We start from the raw sequence: 21341 nt of genomic DNA on the forward strand, positions 1-21341 counted from the left end.
GTGCCTTTTGACTTTGCATCCATTAAAACAATTATAAATTATTTGTTTGTGTTATTTCCTTTTTCTTTGTTATTCCATAAGTCATATTAAATCGAGTTGGAGAAAACCATAAACAAAAAACCGAAAATCTGCTAACACTCACTCGAAGAGCAAGATTCTAACCCCTTCCCTGGAAATCAAATAAGTGGTTTCACCTTTGTCTAAGCTCTTGCAAGATTGGTGCTGAAGATTAGGCTACCATATCCAGGTTAGCAAATCCAGCACTAGACTTCAACCACTGTATCAAACACATCCAGAATAAACATACTCATGTCTCACCATTACAACACTCACCCACGTAACATACAGCGCTCCACAAAAAGTATAGTTGGTTCTGAGATTGAGATCTGAGATTGAGACACCAATGATAGGAGATACATTTAACCTGTGACGATCTTCTTCAGCATTACCAAGTGAACCGTGAAAACCCAGATTTGCATCACTGAACCAGGAACAAGATTAAACCACTAACATTCATAAACAAGAATTTATTACAGACAACTAAGGTTAATCCAGTGAATGTCGAATGCATTCAAGATTCAACAATGAGTTTGTCAAGTTCCAAAGTTTCTGCAACAGCTCACACAAAAGCAACAATAACAAAAAAAGATATAATAAAAAGAAAACTGATGAGATGGGGCTTCCAGCCGCTACTAACTCATCTAATTAAAATTATAATGCAACAGTCTAATGATATTATATCTATCTCCGGATTATAAATTAAACTCTATGCTGTGCTATCCATGACTTGTGATTTATGCTCCGATCATCCATGGCTGCAGATAGATTCACATAAACAGCTCTTTTTATGAACAGATGATCATCCCAGTTAATTAATGTTATCACTCTGGGCATGGATGCCTGCAAAAAGCTTTCACAACAATAGTCCATTACATGTTAATGGACATACCCATTAGGAAGACATCTTCATCATTGCTCCGTTCTGGAGAACTGTCGGATGAGGAATTATTACAAGTTTTCTCCATTTCCTCGTCCGCAAAAATCTCCTCAGTGCAGCAATCGAAACTGCAAAATGCCTTTTCACCTCTGCAAGAATCAGAAGTAAAAACAGTCTCAGCCATTACATAGAGTTGCAACCAGAAGTAAAAGTTGAAAGTGGATACGAAGTGTATAAACCTGTGCATGTAAACTTCTTCATCCTTCTCTAGTTGTTTCTTGCAAGTGTAACAGAAGCTCAAATACTCATCAGAGAGGTGAAGTGTTGAAGTCTCTCTGCTCCTAGCTGGTGGGGGCACATTGGTACCGGATTCCACTTTTCTGTCAAAAATGGTCAACTCATTGTTGTGACATTCCAAAATACAGTCACCAAAAAGATGAGTTGTTTTAGGGTTCGGACCGTGAGAAATTATACAAGTATAATCCTCGGAAAGCTCTATCTCATGTGTGGAAAGAGACACCATGCTATGGCTGAGGAGTATAGGAAGTGAACTTGGTTTACTTACCAAAGAATTATCTACTTGCAAAGGTCTGCCAATTGGCAGAGGTGAACTGTTAGTACTGAAGGTTGCATTTTCTGAACAAAAACTTTCGGAACTCATATTCAGGTTTTCACTAGAGGAAATAAATGAAGGGGAAAGCCCGAGATCTGTTTTGGGTTCAACCGATACTTCTTCATTTCCAAAGTAATCTGCTGACTTGGTGCTGGATTTTCTGGCTTGGAAAAGCTGTGAAATTATGTAATTCCTAGGCAAAGAATTGGATTTCATGGAATTACCAAGGTATTCACGGGAATACCTCGATGAATAAGGAAACTTAGTCTTCACCTGTGGTCCGAATACTATATTCATTCTCTTTGGAGAATCAAGGTCTCCACCATCTGGTTTAATATCATCGGCAAGCAAATTCACAATGCCCAAGCCTATCTTACTACAATCCCACTTCTTTTGACAACCACTTTGAGATGATGATCTAGGAGACCTAACAGTAAAGGGGTTGCTAAAATTCGCAAACACTCTCAAATCAAGAGGAGATGTAGGGCTTCGTACAGCATCAGAATCCGAAGATCCCTTAGTGCTAAACCCAACAAGGAAACCAGGAATATTGAATAGTGAGCTGCTAATATGCCTTAAACCCAATGTAGACGAGTCTGGATCAGGATCAGCCATCACACTACCATCCATTGAACTTGCCTATGAAGTATGTTTTCTCACACTGCATTATCTATAAAACCACAACCTTTTAGCAAGAAAGCCAGCAACTCCTTACTGCATTAGAATCAAGAACACATTAATATAAAACATATGCCATTGATGCCAAAACCATAACAAAACAAATACCATGAAAGGAAATGCCCCATGAAAAAGAGTATAAAGAACATCCATTTATCCACCCAAAGAAAAACAAAAGCCCAGAGGATTATACCCCAAAATTATGAGCATTTTTTGGAAAGCAACATCGCAATAGCCAATAAGCAGAATAATATCATAACAATTTCACCTCAAAAATCAAAAGTTTGACAGTCCTTTAGAAAAAGTGGAACAGTACAAGATCCTTGAATCATATCAACAATGCAAGATGAAGATTAAAAAAAGAAAACTTGAAAATGTCATTAAAGATTCATCTAATGACATTTTTGAGCACCGATGAAGAATCTAATGAAGCAAACTAATCCTCAATAAGTTCGTTTAATGTGGTAAAGGTAAATCCAAATCAACAAAAGGGGGCGACCCTTTCATATAGCTGATATGCAACAGTGAACTTGTAAATAAACAAAGCAAATAAACAATAAAGCCAATAATTTATTTTACATCCAACTCTACAAAGAAGCAGTACAGAAATGTGGCTAGCATAGATTTTGATGATCAACATTAACCAAACCCCAGATTATCATTAACAAAAAAATTTCAAAGATTTCTAAAAATCAGACAGATTTAAGGAGCTTTTTGAAGATGGAGGACTGAGAACAGATTCTTAAAAAAATGATGAAGAAGTAACTCAAACAAAAAGCACGATCGAAACAAGATGCAAAATTTACCCCCCCAAAAAAAAGTAAATGGGTACTCGAAAAATGGACAAGGCATTAATATTTAGCAAAAAAAAAAAAGACATCGCATGCATCAAAACCAACATAGACATCAGTTAAGTCAAAGTTAAAACATGAAGGGAAAAAAAGTACCTTGAAAATCAAACTGGTTTCAAATAAAGATCCAATCTTTTTAACACCCAGATGCTAAAAAATGCAGATTGATCAAAAAAAATAAAAATAAAAGAGCTAAAACAAATACAAAATGGCGAAAATTGAAAAGAACCCACCTGGTTTTCTTCTCTTAAAACTTGGAAGGAGAGAGGAAAAAAGAACACCCAAAATGCAGATGAGAATGAGATGATAGTCTGGCTTAGCAAAAACATATATAAACTCTCAATATATATTTTTTCCTGCCATTTTTATTAAATTTTTTAGTTAATTTATTTTTGCTTCTTCTGAAATGCATCAAAATCAGGGAAATAGTAGACGACTGAGGCTTCTGATATACTCTTTCTCTGCTTCTCTCTAATCATTAAGAGTGATATACGTATTTTTATACGATGTAGATGTGGTTCGTAGAAAACAGTGTCCACCGTATACCTTTGTGAGCTTGAATGCTGTTGATAACCTCGTAAAAGTTACTGATAGGCGGTAAATAATATATTACAATAAAACAGTAAACCGACTCAAAACAAGCATTTAAGTTATTAATAAACGAATTTTTCTCGATAGACTAAAATAATTAAAATATGTCTTAGGATTCTTTTAGATTATGTTTATAAGTTATGTGGTATGTTTAGTTTTTTTATTTTATTTCAAGTTACATTATAGTTAAAGCATTTAATTTTATAATTATTATTATTTTTATACTAATTATAAATAAAAGTATTATTTATTTAAAGAGAGATAGGATTAATAAATAATTTTTTTGATAAATTAAACGAATTAAAATATATCTTAAAGTCTTTTTGGATAGATATTTATCTCCTGCGTAATATATTTAATTTTTTTTTACACTAAAATATCGTTGCATCACTATTATTTTCACACCAACCACAAATAAATGTACCATTCATTTAAAAAGGCTTAAGATTTAGTATGGTTAGTAAATGAAATTATATTGACAATTTACTTGAATTAATAAACGAAACAAAAAAAATAAATTATTTTTTCTACTGTTTATCTAGCTCCCTAATAATTTATAATCAAATTATTATCCAACTGTATGAATAATAATATGTTTCTTTAAACAGTGTATATTCCATTCCTGTTTTAGAGCTGAAGACAAAAGGAAACAGAGTTTCTTTTATATGCAGCAGTCACGCTTGCTGTGCACGGCAATTGTTGTCCACTTGATCTGCCCCACGTTTTTGCTTTTAATTGTCCTCCCCCTTCATCAACTTTTTATTTTATTTTCTCTTTTTTTACTGAAAATCTTGTATTTTTGCATTTTTATAATCATGTAAATATAAATATAAATATAAATTAATAACTTTTATATTATATAATTTTTATCATATATTTGCATGTTTTATACTGTAATAGCCGTATTAATGTTTTACATTAAATTATATATTATATCGTATTATAATATTTTTTACAGTTTATATCGTATAATTATATCACACTTAAAATTCTCGAGTCTAGATTATATACTTGAAAAAAAAGAAAAAAGAAGTCTTTGAATTCAGACCATAAAATGGTGCATTGAAGATAGACCATAAAAATTCCAGTTGTGTTAAGGAAAAAAAAAAGCTCTTGAAAGAGTGTATTACGGTTTTGCCCTTTCTTAAATAGTGTAATCAGCACAAAAAAACCGAAAAAGTGAAGAACACAATGCTGAACAAAAACGTCTTTGTAAACGCCAATTTTTCTAGTTTCTAAAATTTCTGTCCTGTTGCGTTGAACGACGTTAATCGTTAAGGGCTAGGAGAGGGAACCTAAAGATCTGTTTGCTTTTAACTTTTGCAAACTTATTACTATGCCGTCGGTGTTTAAGGACTCCGAGACACAGCCAAAGTTGCTTCTGGATTGATCCAAACATGGTGCTATTTGTTTTAAGGGATCAAAGCCTGCTCACTAACGTACTACTACTTCCGGCAGAGAAAAAAACCGTAATGCTTCTACTCTTTCTTTATACAGATTGTTTATATCTGTGTAGGTTCGTATGTTTTACGAAATATAAAAAAACGTGTTTCGGATTATTAAAATTAAAAATCCACCTCTTTTATCAATAATTATATGATAATTGATAAAAATATTATTTTTATTGATTTAAAAGTATAAAGGTAAAAAATAAAATTCCATTTTCAAAATATTCCTACTCCTTTAACTTGGAGAATGCGTGTAAATTAAAAACATTACGAAAATTAATTTAATTTTTTTGAATATTTTTCACATCAATTTTACTATTTATATTTGTGATTCATGGTAATTTTTTAATAATTTTATTTTTGAAGTCTGAAATTCATTCTTCCCTTAAAAAAATGTCATGAAAATGTACAATATATTTAATATTATACCTAAATAGATTAATTCAATTTTATATTGCGTATAGCTCACTCAAAAATATTAGCTGGCGAAAACATTTTTGCATTGTTTTACGCAATCAATGGTTGTAAATAATTTATTATACCGCAAGAAGTTTGAAATTTTGGCTTTGCCACGTCCTTTGTGGTAGAGCCATACAATAAATTAAACGGCGTCGAATAAGGCCGTCAAACTCTATGATTTAGTGGGTCCAAAAAACGTGGACCCCACTAGAAAAGACATGCTCCGAGTAATGATTCCTCGCAGTTCACAGACCTATTTATTTTACAGCTCTGTTTTGTCGTTTAGTTTGACTCAGCTTTTCTTTTTCTTTTATAAAAAGAAATCTAATTCACTAATATACTTAATTACACCAAATAATAGTAATAATAATTACAATAAAGATATGTACACGAGAGGATCCACATGTGTTCCCTTTTGCTGTCAAACCTGGTGCAATCCAACGGATGAAATATGAAGATTCGCTGGGGAAAGTAAGATGATCTGACGGATACAAATGACATAGTTAACTGCTCCTGTAAGTGAGCCCACCACACGTGTCGTGCAATGTATTGAAGTGCCTGAAATTCTTTTGTTTGTTTGTGGCGCACGAGATCGTAACCACATCGGGATGCCCGGAGCTTGCAACTTTGCATCATTCGCTTTTCGTTTTAATACTACTATTTTCTTAATTTTTCTCTTTCGGTTTCTTTTTGCAGGCAAGGATATTCAGGGTTTAGCCTAATTTGAATGATTTCAATAAAAGTATCATGAAGCTTTTCTACTAATAGTTTTTTTAACTTAAAAAAATAAATTAATTAATTTTTGTGTGTTAAATAAAAAAATTGTTTATTCTGTTAAGATTTTTATTATTAAAAATTAATTATTATATGTTGATATGAGGTACATATAACATTTCATGCGTCATTATTTGATTATTTAATCAGTCGCACTAGTTCTTAATAGTACAAATAGATTAAATTTTTAAAAGAAGTGACCAATTTGTTCTCTGATATATTGTATAGGTATTAAATTATCTTTTTTTAGTAAAGAAGACAAAATACAATCCAATTTTTAATATTAAACCTTTATGATACTTTTACCCACTCCATTTGTAAATCAAAGGCTTAATCATGTAAAAAAAATCTCAAACTTTTTCAAAAAAAGTAATTAAGTCTTTGTTTTTTTTTACTTAATTAGATATTTAAACTTTTAAAATGCATAAAAAACACCCTCAACTTAAAAAAAAACAATTAAGTCCTTTTTTTTCACTCAATTGAGTACTTAAACTTTCAAAATACATAAAAAAACCTTCAAACTTTTTCAAAAAAAAGCAAGTAAGCCCTTGTTTTTTTTTTCACACTCATTTTGATACTTGAATTGTCAAAATGTATCAAAAAGTCATTTTGACATTAACTTTAATAGTTGAACATTAAAGTTAATTGCCCTAAAGTTAATTGCACCTAATTTTTTTAGTTAAAACCACCCCGTATCACAACCACGACGTAACATGTGGCAAAAAATTATAAAAAAATAAATAAATGTTATAAAAAGTATTAAATTTTAATAAAAAAGTAAAATATATAAAAATCATAAAAATGTAAAAAATTATAAAAATCATAAAAAAATTATAAAATTTATCAAAAAGGTCCTTTAGGCTTTAACCATTAACTTTAACCGTTAACCGTTAAAGTTAACGACTTCCAATTTTTTTCAGTTAAAGCAATCACGTGCCACAACACAACATAACATGTTTTAAAAATTAATAAAAAATAAAATCAATAAAAGTTATAAAAAAATTAATAAAATGCTTCTTTTGGTACAATAAATTTTATATTTTTTTTACAAATTTTACAATTTTTTTACTTTTTTTATAATTTTCTTACGACTTTATAAAAGTTTATAATTTTTTCTATATTTCTATATATTTTATAATTTTTTACAACTTTTGTAAAATATTACTATTTTTAATCTTTATTGTATTTATAATTTTTAATAAAAATTAAATATTTTTATATTTTTTATTAAAAATTATTAATTTTATTTTTTTATTTTTTATCTTTTTTGCCACGTGTCATATCATGGTTGTGACACATAGTGACTTTAACTAAAAAAATTTAGGAGCAATTAACTTTAATGGTTAACTGTTAAAGTTAATGATCAAAAGACTTTTTTATATATATTTTGACAGTTCAAGTACCTAATTGAGTGCAAAAAAAAGGGCTTGATCGTTTTTTTGAAAAAATTTGAGGTTTTTTTTATGCATTTTGAAAATTCAAGTACCCAATTGAGTAAAAAAAAGTTAAGTTTGAGTACTTTTTACACCTTTAAATCTTAAAAAAAATCCTTATTCAAAATAAATACGTAATTATTTGTATCAATATTTCCATTTTTAAAATCCAATTCTATATAATTGTATATTTAAAAATGAATAAAATGTAAATTGTACATTTACCTTGCTTTAACATGTAATCTTTTTTCTTTACAAATCATTATAAATTTTTCATTTATGAAAATTAAAGTTTAAATATAGATTGAAAATTTGAAGGTGAAACAATCTCACATAAATAATTTTATGTATAATAAATTTAACTTCTTAATAATAAATATATATAAATTATTAAAAATAAATAATTGTTTATGTAATGATGATGAAGGTTTTAAATTTTATAATCCGAATTAAAAATTACTATGCATATCATTTATTTAGTTTCTTATTATTATTTTAACCTCGTTTTTTTTTTTGAAAATCAACTGGACTTTTATATATAGAGAAATAATAAAAAAATACAAATTAGGTTTTAGCTAGAATTGGGCTTAAGACCATAATAAAAGAAAACATAAGCAAAAGCAATAACAGAGTAGGCCAAGCCCGAATAATCTTGACCCAAAGAATTCAAAATTTAAAATAAAATAAAATAAAATAAAAACTAATCTTCAGTTCGGTCAATCAAGATAGTTGGACATCACTAGCCTTTGTCCTTTCATATCCACCGCCCTGCTTTTATGATAGCATTTCCCAATGAAATCTTTTATCTACCAATATCCTCTTAAAATCTTCTTGAATTTTCTTCGTCTGACTCTCTTGATCTCAGTCTCTCCCTCTTCTGATGAGTATACCTTAGATGCAGTCCCAACAGTCGTCCTTCTTCTTTTCACAACATTTCTTTATCAAAAAATGGGCATTCTTGAATCTCCTGTGTCTGGTTCTCTTGACCTCCGTGGCTCCCTCTCCTGATGAATATGCATTGGATGCAGCCCCAACAGGTAATGCCCTTCTCATCTTCTCAGTGCTTCTTTAGCAACAAAATGGGTAGTCTCATTTTCTGTTTCAGGAATGAAATGAAACCCGATATTCTGAAAAAAAAACTTTTTTGCTATGGATATCTCTGATTATCGCCCTTATAATCGATTTATCTTGGTTTATGGTTTGACATTTCTTAATCACTATTCTTGAGTCTCTTTTTATATTCAGAATATCCAATCCCATTGTAATACTTGACTTAAAGGCCACAATCTCCCCCTCCGTATTGCAAACAACTAAACCCAAAGCAGATTTGGAGGTTCTCCTATCAAAAGCCGCATCAAAATAAACTATCACCCTCGTGCTTCTTTCCATCTGCTTATGACCTCTGTCAATGTTGGTAAAAAGTCTTTTTTCCTCTACTCCATTTAACTCTGCTGTAAAACTGATGACTTGTTTAGAAATATCCCTACCTGTTGTAATCTTCTCTTATAGATGAATCTATTTCTATGGTTCCAGATTAACCATAGCCCACCGCAAAAAAGGCGACACTGGTCTCTGTTTCCCTGCCTAAAAACCCAAATAAGCCACTCCCATAAGCTTTGAATGTTATTATTGTATACCCATGCAAAATCTAAATTTGAGCATACTTCTGTTGTTGTAGGACAGTACCTAAAAATGTGGTTACTATCTTCATCGGAAGTGTGACATCGGGGACAAAGAGTTTCAGCTGCAACTTTTTTAATCTTTAGTTTAGATAGAGTAGGAATATAATTCCAAGAAATTCTCCAAATTTTAATTTTAATTTTTGGAGGGATTTGTAAATTCCATAATTTTCTATAGAAGTTTCTAATCTCGGTCTATATAAAACTATTATTAGGACCCGAATTAGTCTTCTAGGCACTTCTGACTGAATACTCGCCTGACGGTTCTCCTCTCCATACTTTGGAAGTCCTCGTAGATTATCTCTGCCAAGGGGATCTGCAGAATTTTCTTAGCAGTATCCTCATTGAAGGTACTTAAAACTAAATCTGTATTCCACTTTCTATTATTAGCATCTATCAAATCTAATTCTAACTTAATACTCTCATTGGTGGTTTCATTATGCAATCTATCATTTTCAGCTTCCGAAATCCATAAATCATCCCAAACAGAGATGCGATCCCCTGTTCCTATCCTCCAGCATAATCCTTTCTCCAAAATCTCTTTAGCTACCCAAACACTCTTCCAAGTAAGCGAAGGTAAATTCCCCAATTCAGCATTGATAAAATTCGAATTTGGATAATATTTTGCTTTTAAAACACTACTTAGTAAAGAATTAGGAAAATTGACAAGACACCAACCTTGTTTTGTTAATAACGCTATATTAAATTTATCGAGATTACGAAAGCCTAAACCACCATCTTCTTTCAAAGAGCATAAATATTTCCACGTGCACCAGTGAATACCTTTTTTATCTCGATTTTTATGCCACTAATACCTTGCCAAAATACCTTCTAGTTCAGCACATAAAGACTTAGGGATTAGGAAACATGCCATCGTATAGGTTGGAATAGCTTGAATAATAGCTTTTATAAACACCTCTTTCCCCCCTTGAGATAGATGTTTTACACTCCAGTTATCAATCTGTTGTTTCATTCTATCCTTCAAGATTTGAAATGAGATTTTCTTCTTTCTTCCTACTATATTTGGCAGACCAAGATGCCTTTCCAGGTTATTAGAACTACGCACTTCAAGAACCTTAGATATAATTGTTTTATCCCCTTCCTGTGTATTAGTACTAAAGAATACTGTAGATTTGTAATAGTTGACACATTGTTCAAAACAATTCTCGTATTCAATCAAAATCTGTTTAAATGAATGAGCTCTTCTCTCTGTAGCTTCCCCAAATAAAATACAACCATCTGCAAATAACAAGTGGGAAATCTGTGGCCGACTTCTACTTGCCTTAACCCCTCTAAGTATGTTCCCTTGCATAGCAAGTCTCATAAGGCTGGAAAGACCTTCCTCACAAATTAAAAACAGGAACGGACTCAAAGGGTAGGACTCAAAGGGTCACCCTGTCTTAGTCCTTTTGTGGGTTGAAAATTCTCTTCAATATGACCATTGAAAACCACCGAATACGAAACTATGGAAACACATTTCATTAGAGACTCAACTTACCCTGAATCAAAACCCATGCGCTTTATAATTTCTGTGATAAAATTTCATTCAACTCTATCATAAGCTTTACTCATATCCAACTTTACTGCCATGTAGCCTTTTTTCCCTCTTCTTCTTCTGTTTTAAAGTATGTAGGATTTCATAAGCCAGTAACACATTATCAGAAATTAACCTCCCCGGTACGAAAGCGCTTTGAGCTAGGTCAATACATTTATCAACGACTACACGAAGATAATTTGCAATGACCTTAGACATCAACTTATAAATCACATTACATAGGCTTATGAACCGAAAATAAGTAATATTTGAAGGATTTTGAATTTTTGGGATCAACACTATATTTGTTTTATTAATTAAACTAATGTCTATACCTCCATTTAGATGTATAGAAAATGAAGACACATCCTCCCCAACAATTAACTAGCACTTCTGATAAAATAAAGCCGAGAACCCATCTTCTCCTGGTGCTTTTATTGGGCCCAATTCTGATAAAGCCACTCGAATTTCCTCATTTGTGTATCTCACTGTCAATCTAGAATTATCCTCCTCAAAAATACAACAATCAATTCCTGTCAACAGATGTTCATAATTTCCCCTCATCCCAGCTAAAAACAAATTCTGGAAATAAGATTTAGCAGTTCCTTCCATTTTACGAATCTCTTATGTTTCTCTACCATCTTCAAATTGCATTTTCCGAATGAGGTTCCTTCTTAGTCGTTGAGTCGCATGTTTATGAAAAAAGGCAGTATTCTTGTCTCCAAATTGCAACAAATTAACTCGAGCCCTCTACTCCTAATATCGTTCATCCTTGTCAATCTCAAAATTAAGTTGGATCTTCATATCAATAAGTTCTGCCAAGTTTTCATCATCCATGTCAGGTTCCATCAATTCGACCAATCTATCAGTTAACCTCTCCTTTTTTATCTTTCTACTGTGTTGAATTTGATTCGCCCATCTATCCAAACCTTTTCTTATTTTTTCCAATTTTTCTATCAAGTCTCCAGTTGGATTGTCCCATATATATCGTACCTCCTCAATAAATGATTCCTCTAATAGCCACCAAGCTTCGAATTTGAAACTTCTTTTAGGCCGCTCATTATCTCTTCTTTTCGTCGTGATAAGAAGTGGGTAATGATCTGAAAAAGAATGTGGAAGATGTTGAATTATTACCTCAGGAAATATAGACAACCAATCTGAGTTAAACATTTGTAAATTTTTCAAATAATAACCCATTAAAAATTACCCCAAACAACAACAATAATTTTATTTGAGCCTTTTGCATCTTAAGTGTAAGAGAAATTTAGTTTTTTTTTTCATTAAGCATTTTGTATTTTTTTTTATAACCTTAAAATAATATTTCAAATAATAGTCAAGTAATATAGTAAACGACGAGTATTGATTTTTTAATATTTTAATGTTGTTGAGGGGAGATTAGACTCTTTATTGGAAGAAGTTTTCATAGTGTTGTCTATTTATGACCAATGAATCTCTTAATGAAAGTTATTATTCTTGTGTCGAAATTTTATTCCTGACCTCCACAAAGAGGAGGGAGTTTTAATTGGTGGGGTAAATATGGGAAAAGTGTTAATGTTATATACAATATTAATTATAAAAAATACAGATGTAGGGATTAGAACCACCAATCAAGACATATACTATAGTTGCAAGGGAAATGCTACATATACCTTTTACCACACTTCAATTCAACCTTGTCAACTTCCCTTGCATTACTTATTCTAAGAGGGATAACGGCAAGATTTACCCTAATACTTTAACAAAATTGTCAATGTGGTATATGTATTTTCAATTTGTCCAATTTGCTAACTTTACTTTTGTTCCATCCAGTTTTCTGATATCTGGCCTAATGATTTTAAATTCTAGTTAACACATGGACAACTAAAAAAATGCCATATGGCACTTGGACCAGATGAAAAAACTAAATGGTAAGAAAATAAGGACTTGTATAAATTTTTTCCTTTTTCTTTTTAGAGGTAAAATTTATTAAATAAAATAATTATTATTTTCTCCCAATTTATAACATCTTCGTCTCTACAACGTAGTAAAAATTCCAAAAAACAAAAACAAGAGAAACTAAAATAAAATTTATTAACTAAAATTAATTGATATTCTTCCCAATTCTAGAAATTGGTATTATGGGTTTATCGTTTAAGTTGATACACTCTCGAGAATATATAACATTTGCTTAGAGTTGTCCATAACTCAGGTCGGGTCGGGTTCGAATTAGACTTTAACAAAATTTTGGGCCTGATTGCTACGTTTAGTGTCGACTCGTATTAATGTTTTTAATTTTATTTTTTTATAATTTTTAAAAAAAATATAATACACCAAATACATTAAAAGAATATTAAAATAAATATTTTTTAACAAATTAAAAATAAATCAAAAATCTTTATACTTAAATAATATTAAGATAAGTGAAACTTAACAAACAAATTCCTTTAAAATAAAAGCAAAATTAACAATAAAACAAGTATTACACAATATCTAAACATTAATAACATAACAATAAGATAGTAGCAAAATAGTGACAAAAAACGAAAAAATAACAGCAAAACATGAAAAATAGCTGCTAAAACAATTCTTCTTTGAAAATTTAGACAAAAAAATCTTAATTGAGGCCCAACACATCGTCTAAATTGATTTTATTTTATTGTCTAAACTTATTTTCGATCCTATATTTTTATCTAAATTTTTTTTTAAACCAACCTTCTAATCGGATCCGTTGTTTGCTCAATCCTTTAACTGAAAAAAGGCCGTTATTTTTTTTCATTTTTTTCTCTTTTAAACACTTACGGATTTGCGACAATTGATCTCTCCGAGGCTTCTTTGATGCTTGCTTTCATGGTTGCTTGCGCCCTTATGAGTTTATCCATGGCTTTGTTTTTCGGCTCTACTCTCAAAATCTAAAGGTAGTTGGCTATTGATGATATAGAGTGGATGTTTGATTTCTCATTTATATAGATTTATGTTTTGTTATGCACTGCACAAATTATTCATGGTGGATAATGTGTGGACTGTGGACTTATTTGCTTCAGTATTAGTATGGGTTGATATTTAAAAAAAAAAGAATAAAAAATTTTGGGATCATAAACTAAAGAAAAAAAATTCTGGGTTCATCTCTTCCTGTAAAAAGAAACCCATAAATTGAAATTCTCCACTTACCCTTCCCCCTTCCTCTGTATTTTTAGTCGCTAAATCCTTTAACCTACGCTTCAGATTTCGAAGCTAAATTTAAGATTTTTCTTTATCACAATAAAAAAGTTGAGTTCTAAGTTGAAAAAAAAAAAAGGATCAGTAAGATGTGAAGGAACCATCTTCCAAGCATTAAACAAAAGATGGAATGAAATTTGATTAAATTAGTTAACTCAAAGAAGAATCTCATGTATCTGGTGCTAATATGATATATCCATAGCCTTGTTAATCAACTTATCTGTACCAGAACCAAAAACCCACCTCATGAGCCTCCCGGTGATTCTGATAACGGTTTCAAAGACAAACACTTGACCAAGTTTGGTGAAGGTTTTTGAAAATTCTAGATCTTGCAGGTTTTTGGGAAGAAGATTGAAGATGATGGCGGACATTTTCTTTATTTGATTAATAAAGATGTTCTTTCTATAACTTAATAATAAATATTGATAAATTAGCTTTTAGTCCCTGTAGGTGGCACAAGAGATTGATCACATATTAAATGACGTCAAATAAATTAAAAGTATAGACAATTTTAATAAAACACAGAGGTAATTCTAGTCATTACTCCTAACTAAAATCATTACTTAAGCAACACTAAACTTAATATTAATCAAACCCCTCAAACTCACATCTCATACAAAGTCTATTCACTATCATAATTCAAGCTCTCCATCTCATTTTTATCAAAACCAATGATTATATATATGATTTTTTATTGCAATAGTTCTTAACAATTTTTAAATATTTTTATCATTTTAATAAATATATATATTTATAGTTTAATGATTTTTTTAGAATTTCTAAAAATCAATTAACATTTCGTTAAATAAATTAAAATTTTATTAAATCTTTTACATCAATATTTTATTTCACATCAATCCTTACATTATCATATTTTTCATGTTAATTATCACATCATCATTTAATTATTTTAAAAAAAATTATATTTCAAAAATTCAATTTATTGCTAACTTTAAATTAAATACTCAATCATTTTTTATTAATACTTATTTTTTAAACTAATTACTAAGACTTTAATAATTTTTTAATACAAATACATATAAATTACCCATTGCCTTTTTCATTTAAACGTTTTTTTCTTGGCCAAATACTTTGATTTCGATCAATAAAAAAATACAACAGCAATCAAACACAATCCCGTTTGATTCGAAGGGCTCATCAATATCAAGGCCTGTTATGAAGGGAAAAAAAACGCACAAAGCTGTATAATAACAGCGATCATCTTTTTATCTCCAATTAATATTTTTCCTTCCAATTTTTAAAAATTTCCACAAACGCAGTTTGTTTCAATTTCTTCAAAGAACAAATTGAAATTTCAGTTTGCCTTCATTTTTTTAGTTAGAGGCTTCTTAGAGCTTCAATTAGGAATTGATGTTGAAAGGTAGTTTGAGAAATTTGAGAGCTTTTTTTTTTCCAGGTACGTTTTGATTCATTTGTTCCTTGATTTGATTAAAGGTTTAGGGGCTTTATCGAATTTTATGATGAGTGGGTTAATTTTTTTTTTGGAAAAGTTAATTTGGTCATCAAGAGCTGAGTAGTAAAAATGATCAAATAAAAAGAAAATAACTTGAAATTTAGTTTTTTAAAAAGATTATTTGTATAATGAACGCTGTTGATTTTGTTAAGTTAGACAAGATTTGGAATTATACTATTTACAGTTGAGAAAGTTCATTTTTTTTAGTAATTTTTAAGGTTTGTTGGTTGATTCAATAATAAAGGAGGAAGCTTGATGTTAAATTCTTTCCTTTTATGAAGAGAAAATATTCAGAAGGATTTTAGAACTTTAGGGATTTTATGGCGATTTCTTGGATTGTTTTGGAAAATGTTGTTAAGGCTTAATTGTTTGGGAAAGATGAAATTTGAGATTGGAGGTATATTACGTTGTAGGAGAAGTATGTTTTTGTGGCTTTTCTGTTTACAATTTTGTTTCTGAGATAAGCTTGAATTTGAGGATACTTTTTGGGGTTTCTCATTGGCGAGCTGAGTTTATGGTTTCAATGGATGACATTGAGGATGATGCTAGATATCCTCCAAATCAATATGGTGTTAGTCACCAGCGGTGTTATGGTTCTTTGAGTCGCCGGAAGCTTCCTGTAAGAAATCTTCCATATTCTAGATCAATGGGGAATCAAGATGTTAATGATGATGAGGTAGAAGATGAGGAGGATTTCAGAAGGGAAGCGAAGAATCGTGAACAAAATAATGTTGCTTGGTATATAGGAAAAAATATTGATAATGAAGATGACGATGAGCTTGATGATGGAGAGGAGGAGGATGATGATGATGGCAGTGATAAGCCAAAAGGCTATAATGAAAATAGCAATGATGTTGACTTGGAGAGACACCCAAAAAAGAGGAAATTAAAGAATTTGCTATCGAGTTATGAATTTGCTCCTCGAGTACCTGCACCAGCAGCTGCAGCTTCATCGATGCCGAAGCCTTCGCATGGTGGAAGGAATTCTCTTACAGACTGGACTGAACATGAGACATTTGTTTTACTAGATGCATGGGGTGACTGTTTCTTGCAACGTGGGAGGAAGAGTCTTCGATCCGAGGAATGGCAAGAAGTTGCTGAGAAAGTTTCGAAGGTCTCAATGATTGAAAGGACTGATACCCAATGCCGTAATCGGTTGGATACATTGAAGAAGAAGTATAAGAAGGAGAAGGCTATGCTGCAGAGACACCACTAGCAAATGGGTTTATTTTAAGAAGGTGGATATGTTGATGTCAACTCCTCCACAGCAAGGTGGTCTGTCTTGTGGCATGGACTTGGGTGAGCCTATATTTGTAAACCCTAGGGCTTATTCGAACTGTGCAAATGGTATGGACAAAATGAGGGATAGTCCAGCAGATTCAGAATCCGCTGACAGTGATGAGGACATCTCAGATGGACTGCCACCTAAAAAGAGAAGGTTCAGGAGGCAATATGACGAGGGTTCTTTCCGAATGCTTGCAGATTCAATCCATAAATTCAGCAATATATATGAAAAGATCGAAAATAATAAAAGGCACCAGATGTTGGAATTAGAAAAAATGAGGATGGAGATTCACATGGAGATGGAAATGCAGAAGAGGCGGATCATGGAAAATGCACAAGCCGAAATTGTAAAAATACAGCAGGGCGACGAAGAGGATAACGACGTCTCCATCGAGAATGCTAGCGGATAATGCAAAACCTGATTAGTTAATGTTGACTACAAAATATTGTTGTATATCATATTGAAGCCTATTGCCAAATGCTACCGTGAGTTAGAAAATTCTTTTTACCGACTTTCTCACTTATATTGCTTTAATATCTATAGTTCACAGGTAACAAGTCCTTTTTTTTATGTCAAGCATGCAATTTGGTTGAATAGCATCATTTTTGTTTTGAAGAAGGGCAAGTAGATCTCATGATAGCTATCAGTGCAGCATTATACAAACTAGGGCTAAATTAAGATTGTCGTATACCAATTGAATGAGAAGTTTTCGATTAGTTTGTTTTCAACTTTTCCCACCATTTTTCAGTAAATCCAACAGGAAACAGAGAAAACAAAATGATCTTGCCATGGAAATAACTCAAGGGTGGAATCGTCTTCAATCATGTTAGCAAAATTCATTAATAAACTCAGTGCCTTGTTAACAGCAAACTGATTGTCTGCACCAGATCAGCTTTCCAAAGAACATGATAAATAAGAAATAACTAAACCCATTTCATAGTATTCCCACAAGATTGCTGCAAGTATAATTTCGATTTAGTTTTCCTAAAGAAATTATAGGGTTGATGGTAGAACTTGGTTATTGGGTTGAATTTATATGGTTATTTGTCTTTTATATCTTATAAAATATAAATATATTTTAGATAATTAAAAATAATATGAAATAAGTCGATTTTTCTGTCGGTCCGAAACTTAAAAAACCAAACGGGTCCATTTAATTTTTGGTTTTTTCGATTAAAACTGAAAATTGTTCTCCACCTGCCGGGACACTCGTACTAGGACTTCTATTTACATTGGGATTAACATCTGCGCCATCTGCTCCCTGTGGTTGAACCTCACTTCCCTGGGGAGGTTGGGTTGGTGGTGTTTCAGGCATGGCTGGCTTAGTTGATTTAGGGTTCGTCATCATTGGTTTGCAAAACCTGTTTTAAAGCAAAATTCGATGTCTTAGCATCAAGTATCATGCACGAATAAAAGAACCTACAAGCTGGATATAAAATCGAGTACTTCACTCCTCTACCGCTTTTTGACCATCTGTAGCCTGTAGGTAACATTGAACCATAAACCAACTCTGCCACTGGGACATTTGTTTTCTTCACCTTCTTCTTGGGAGTCTCAATTCTCAACCTATACGACAGGCAGAACATATATAAAATTTAAACCAACCAAACGCATACAAAAACCAAAGACAAATGCTCCAAAATTATTCTATATAAGACCAGGAGTAAGCCCTTCCTTAAAGGCTAAACTGTCAATCCTGTCAACTCATTTATAGACTGCAGACCAAAAACACATACTTTAGTATCGGTTTCCATTTAAACAGGCTTGTTCCTTGACTCATCAACACCATTTTCAACCCCTGTTGCATCAGTTGTACCCTTCATCCTGCATGTTAACATTTGTCTCATTGGCACTAGAGGCAACAGTATCTTTGCTGACCAATTACCATGTATGTACTAATCTTTGCTGGGATCTGCACTTGCATCAGAATATCAAACATCGACACTGACTGAAAGTACTTGTCTTATGGAATGTCACAGCCTTGACACTGAAAGTAAGGCATGGAAGATTTTCGAGACAAAATCTTAACCTCCAAGACAATAAATAAAAGTCAACTGAATATCATACTATGATGCGTGTTTCTCAAATAGATAAATGAACTTCTTAAATTAACGTAGAAAGCTGAGACAAAGCTTGACAGGAACAACAAAACGATAATAATAAATTAATAACTGCAAATAATTACCTGAAACTCCCGAAATTTGAATGTCAGATTGAGAATTACATATTGCAAGGCGCAACCTCTCGCACACATTCACTAGCATTCATTGTGCGCCTAGGTTCTTTGCTAAAGAACTCGGTGAGGATGTTTAACATAGCAGGAACACGAGAGACTGAACCAACAGCCTCAACCATGTGAACTTCTTGAACTACAAGTTCAGCATAAGTAAGAGCCTTCTCTAATCCCCTCTTCACACTTTACTAAGGAGCATTTAAAATAATGTAAGATTTTTTTTGTAATATGATTACAAAATGTAAGATTATGTAGCAGATTATTTATTAGGTATGTTAAATTATTATTTTGATTCATTTGATTGGAATATAGAAAGTCGATAATATAAGAATGAGTTGAATTGATGTTTAAAAATTCTCAAAATGAAATAAAAAAATATTGAAAACAAATCAATTCCTTAGCTTTTCTTACTATGAAATTCTTCCAAATTATCTTCCTTAAAATTAATACATTTTATGGATAAAAAAATTGACGCATTTTTATATAATTTTAAGGATAAGATAGAACCACTAATTTTTTATTAAAAATTTGTGCCCAAAAGTTTTAAAAACTCTCGCAAATGAGAATACAAGTTTAGCAAACAAATATGCTTTTCAAATATGTAAGTTAAAGCTCCCTGAATAAAAAATAAACCTCTGAATAAAAGGTGAATATGAAAATAATAGAACTTAGAATATACCCTTTTGACATTTGGAACTTGTCTCTCATGCTTTATTTGTACTTGTAGAATGACAAACTAAAAATATTGTGGGTTTTAATAGTTGAGTATGAGATTCATCTCTTTTAGACACAAATTTAGTAGCTGTTATGTTAGGCTGGGGAATCCCTCCCAGGATCCATATCTGACCCTTCTTAAAATGCATGTGGCTTCAGGAAGAGGGATCTTTACTGGGATCCATCCCTTAATAGAACTCCATAAAATTAAATTTTAAATGGTTTTTCATTAGGGACATATATGAGTGTTAAGTCAAGGTGTTTTTGATACTTTAAAAATATTTAATGGAATTTACACAAATGATTTGGTGAGTATTTATGAAAAATTAATTTTTAATATTGTTATATTATAAATTTGATAAATTAAAACAATCAAAATGTAATTTTATTAAATTAGAAAATTTTTATTATCTTTTTATTGTTTATTAATTACACAAAAGTTTAAGATTATAGTGTTTTGTTTTACTAATAAATTAATTTCATATATATTTTATCGAATAAACAATCTGAAAATGGGGTGGAGGCTCCTTTTTAATCAAAATGATAGGGACAAAGAATAAATATATATATATATTTCATTAAAATGCGCTATACCAAAATAATAAATGGTATTTCAAATAAAATGTAATATAATAATATTAATTTTACTTATTTTATAATAATAAATAAATATAATAGAAATGTTGCTTCACTGAATATATTTGTCGGACATATTAAGTTAATTAAATTAATTTGTTTAAATGTTAGTTTTCTCTATGAAACTCCAATAATAAAATTTAAAAGCCTAATTTATAGTTTGTGTTGTTTGAAATTCATCTTTATGTTTACAGCTTTAAGCTTTTGATGAGCAATGTTAATTTAGTCTTCTTATTGGCTCCTTATAATCAAATGACAACATCTGTCATATAATTTATACTTTCTTATTATATAAATAATTAAAATTTTAATTAAAAATTCACAAATCAAGCCAACAGATTTTGTTCCTTTTTTCAATATTGGCTTCCAGATTTGAGTAGCCTTTAGAGGAATACAGAAAATGACCAAGAGCCTTCAAGATTCTCATTTTCGTGTCAATCTGTAATGGTAGATGTTAGACATGACACAATAGACCTTCATTGCCAAAATAAATCAACACTATACGATTGTTGATTTGTCAGCCATGCCTTAAATAAATCTTGTAATTCTATATTTAATATTAATATATATAGAGTATATACACAAATAATCGGCAGGGAACAAGCAATGGACAATGTCAACGCAAGCATCTACCAAATCTTACCGAATACCACAACAATCCAATAGCTTAAATTATAAACAAATTAAAACCTTCTTTCTTAGAAATCATATATGTTTGTATCAATAACACAAATTACTAATTTAAAAAGAAAAAAACATAATAATAATTTTAACAATATTTCTTGAACACAAATACACATGACATTT

At 31.0% G+C, this 21341-nt stretch overlaps 1 protein-coding gene, 1 long non-coding RNA gene and 1 pseudogene across 6 annotated transcripts; 2 read left to right on the forward strand and 1 right to left on the reverse strand.

Moving 5' to 3' along the window:
- Positions 1–512: 512 nt before the first annotated feature.
- On the reverse strand, positions 513–3547 carry LOC107941087 (FCS-Like Zinc finger 10). Of its 5 annotated transcripts, none has more exons than XM_016874607.2 (4): positions 3313–3532; positions 3176–3229; positions 1177–2220; positions 513–1086 (listed from the first exon to the last, which is right to left on the reverse strand). In XM_016874607.2, exons 3-4 carry the CDS (start codon positions 2178–2180, stop codon positions 930–932), a joined length of 1161 nt encoding a protein of 386 aa, XP_016730096.2. In that variant the 5' UTR covers positions 2181–2220; positions 3176–3229; positions 3313–3532; the 3' UTR covers positions 513–929. The 5 variants fall into 5 exon arrangements, with proteins under 5 accessions (XP_016730096.2, XP_016730093.2, XP_016730095.2 ...); XM_016874604.2 differs by having other exon boundaries at positions 1177–2264; XM_016874606.2 differs by lacking the exon at positions 3176–3229 and having other exon boundaries at positions 3313–3547.
- A 4951-nt stretch (positions 3548–8498) lies between these two features.
- Positions 8499–12380, forward strand: LOC107941071 (uncharacterized). The gene is made up of 3 exons (XR_001695544.2): positions 8499–8821; positions 9463–9813; positions 9923–12380. It is a non-coding gene; the product is annotated as an uncharacterized lncRNA (long non-coding RNA).
- A 2847-nt stretch (positions 12381–15227) lies between these two features.
- Positions 15228–17521, forward strand: LOC107941072 (trihelix transcription factor ASIL2-like; annotated as a pseudogene).
- The last annotated feature ends 3820 nt before the right edge of the window (positions 17522–21341 follow it).

Source organism: Gossypium hirsutum, chromosome A05 (assembly GCF_007990345.1).
Source record: "Gossypium hirsutum isolate 1008001.06 chromosome A05, Gossypium_hirsutum_v2.1, whole genome shotgun sequence".
In the NCBI taxonomy this organism is placed as follows: domain Eukaryota; kingdom Viridiplantae; phylum Streptophyta; class Magnoliopsida; order Malvales; family Malvaceae; genus Gossypium; species Gossypium hirsutum.

What these genes read in the sequence shown, in the direction of transcription:
- LOC107941087 (XM_016874606.2), bottom strand. Translation starts at nt 2,180, where the DNA reads ATGGATGGTAGTGTGATGGCTGATCCTGATCCAGACTCGTCTACATTG. An exon ending in GAAGAAGTTTACATGCACAG is followed by an intron (nt 1,087 to 1,176) that starts GTTTATACACTT and finishes TGATTCTTGCAG; the next exon opens with AGGTGAAAAGGCATTTTGCA.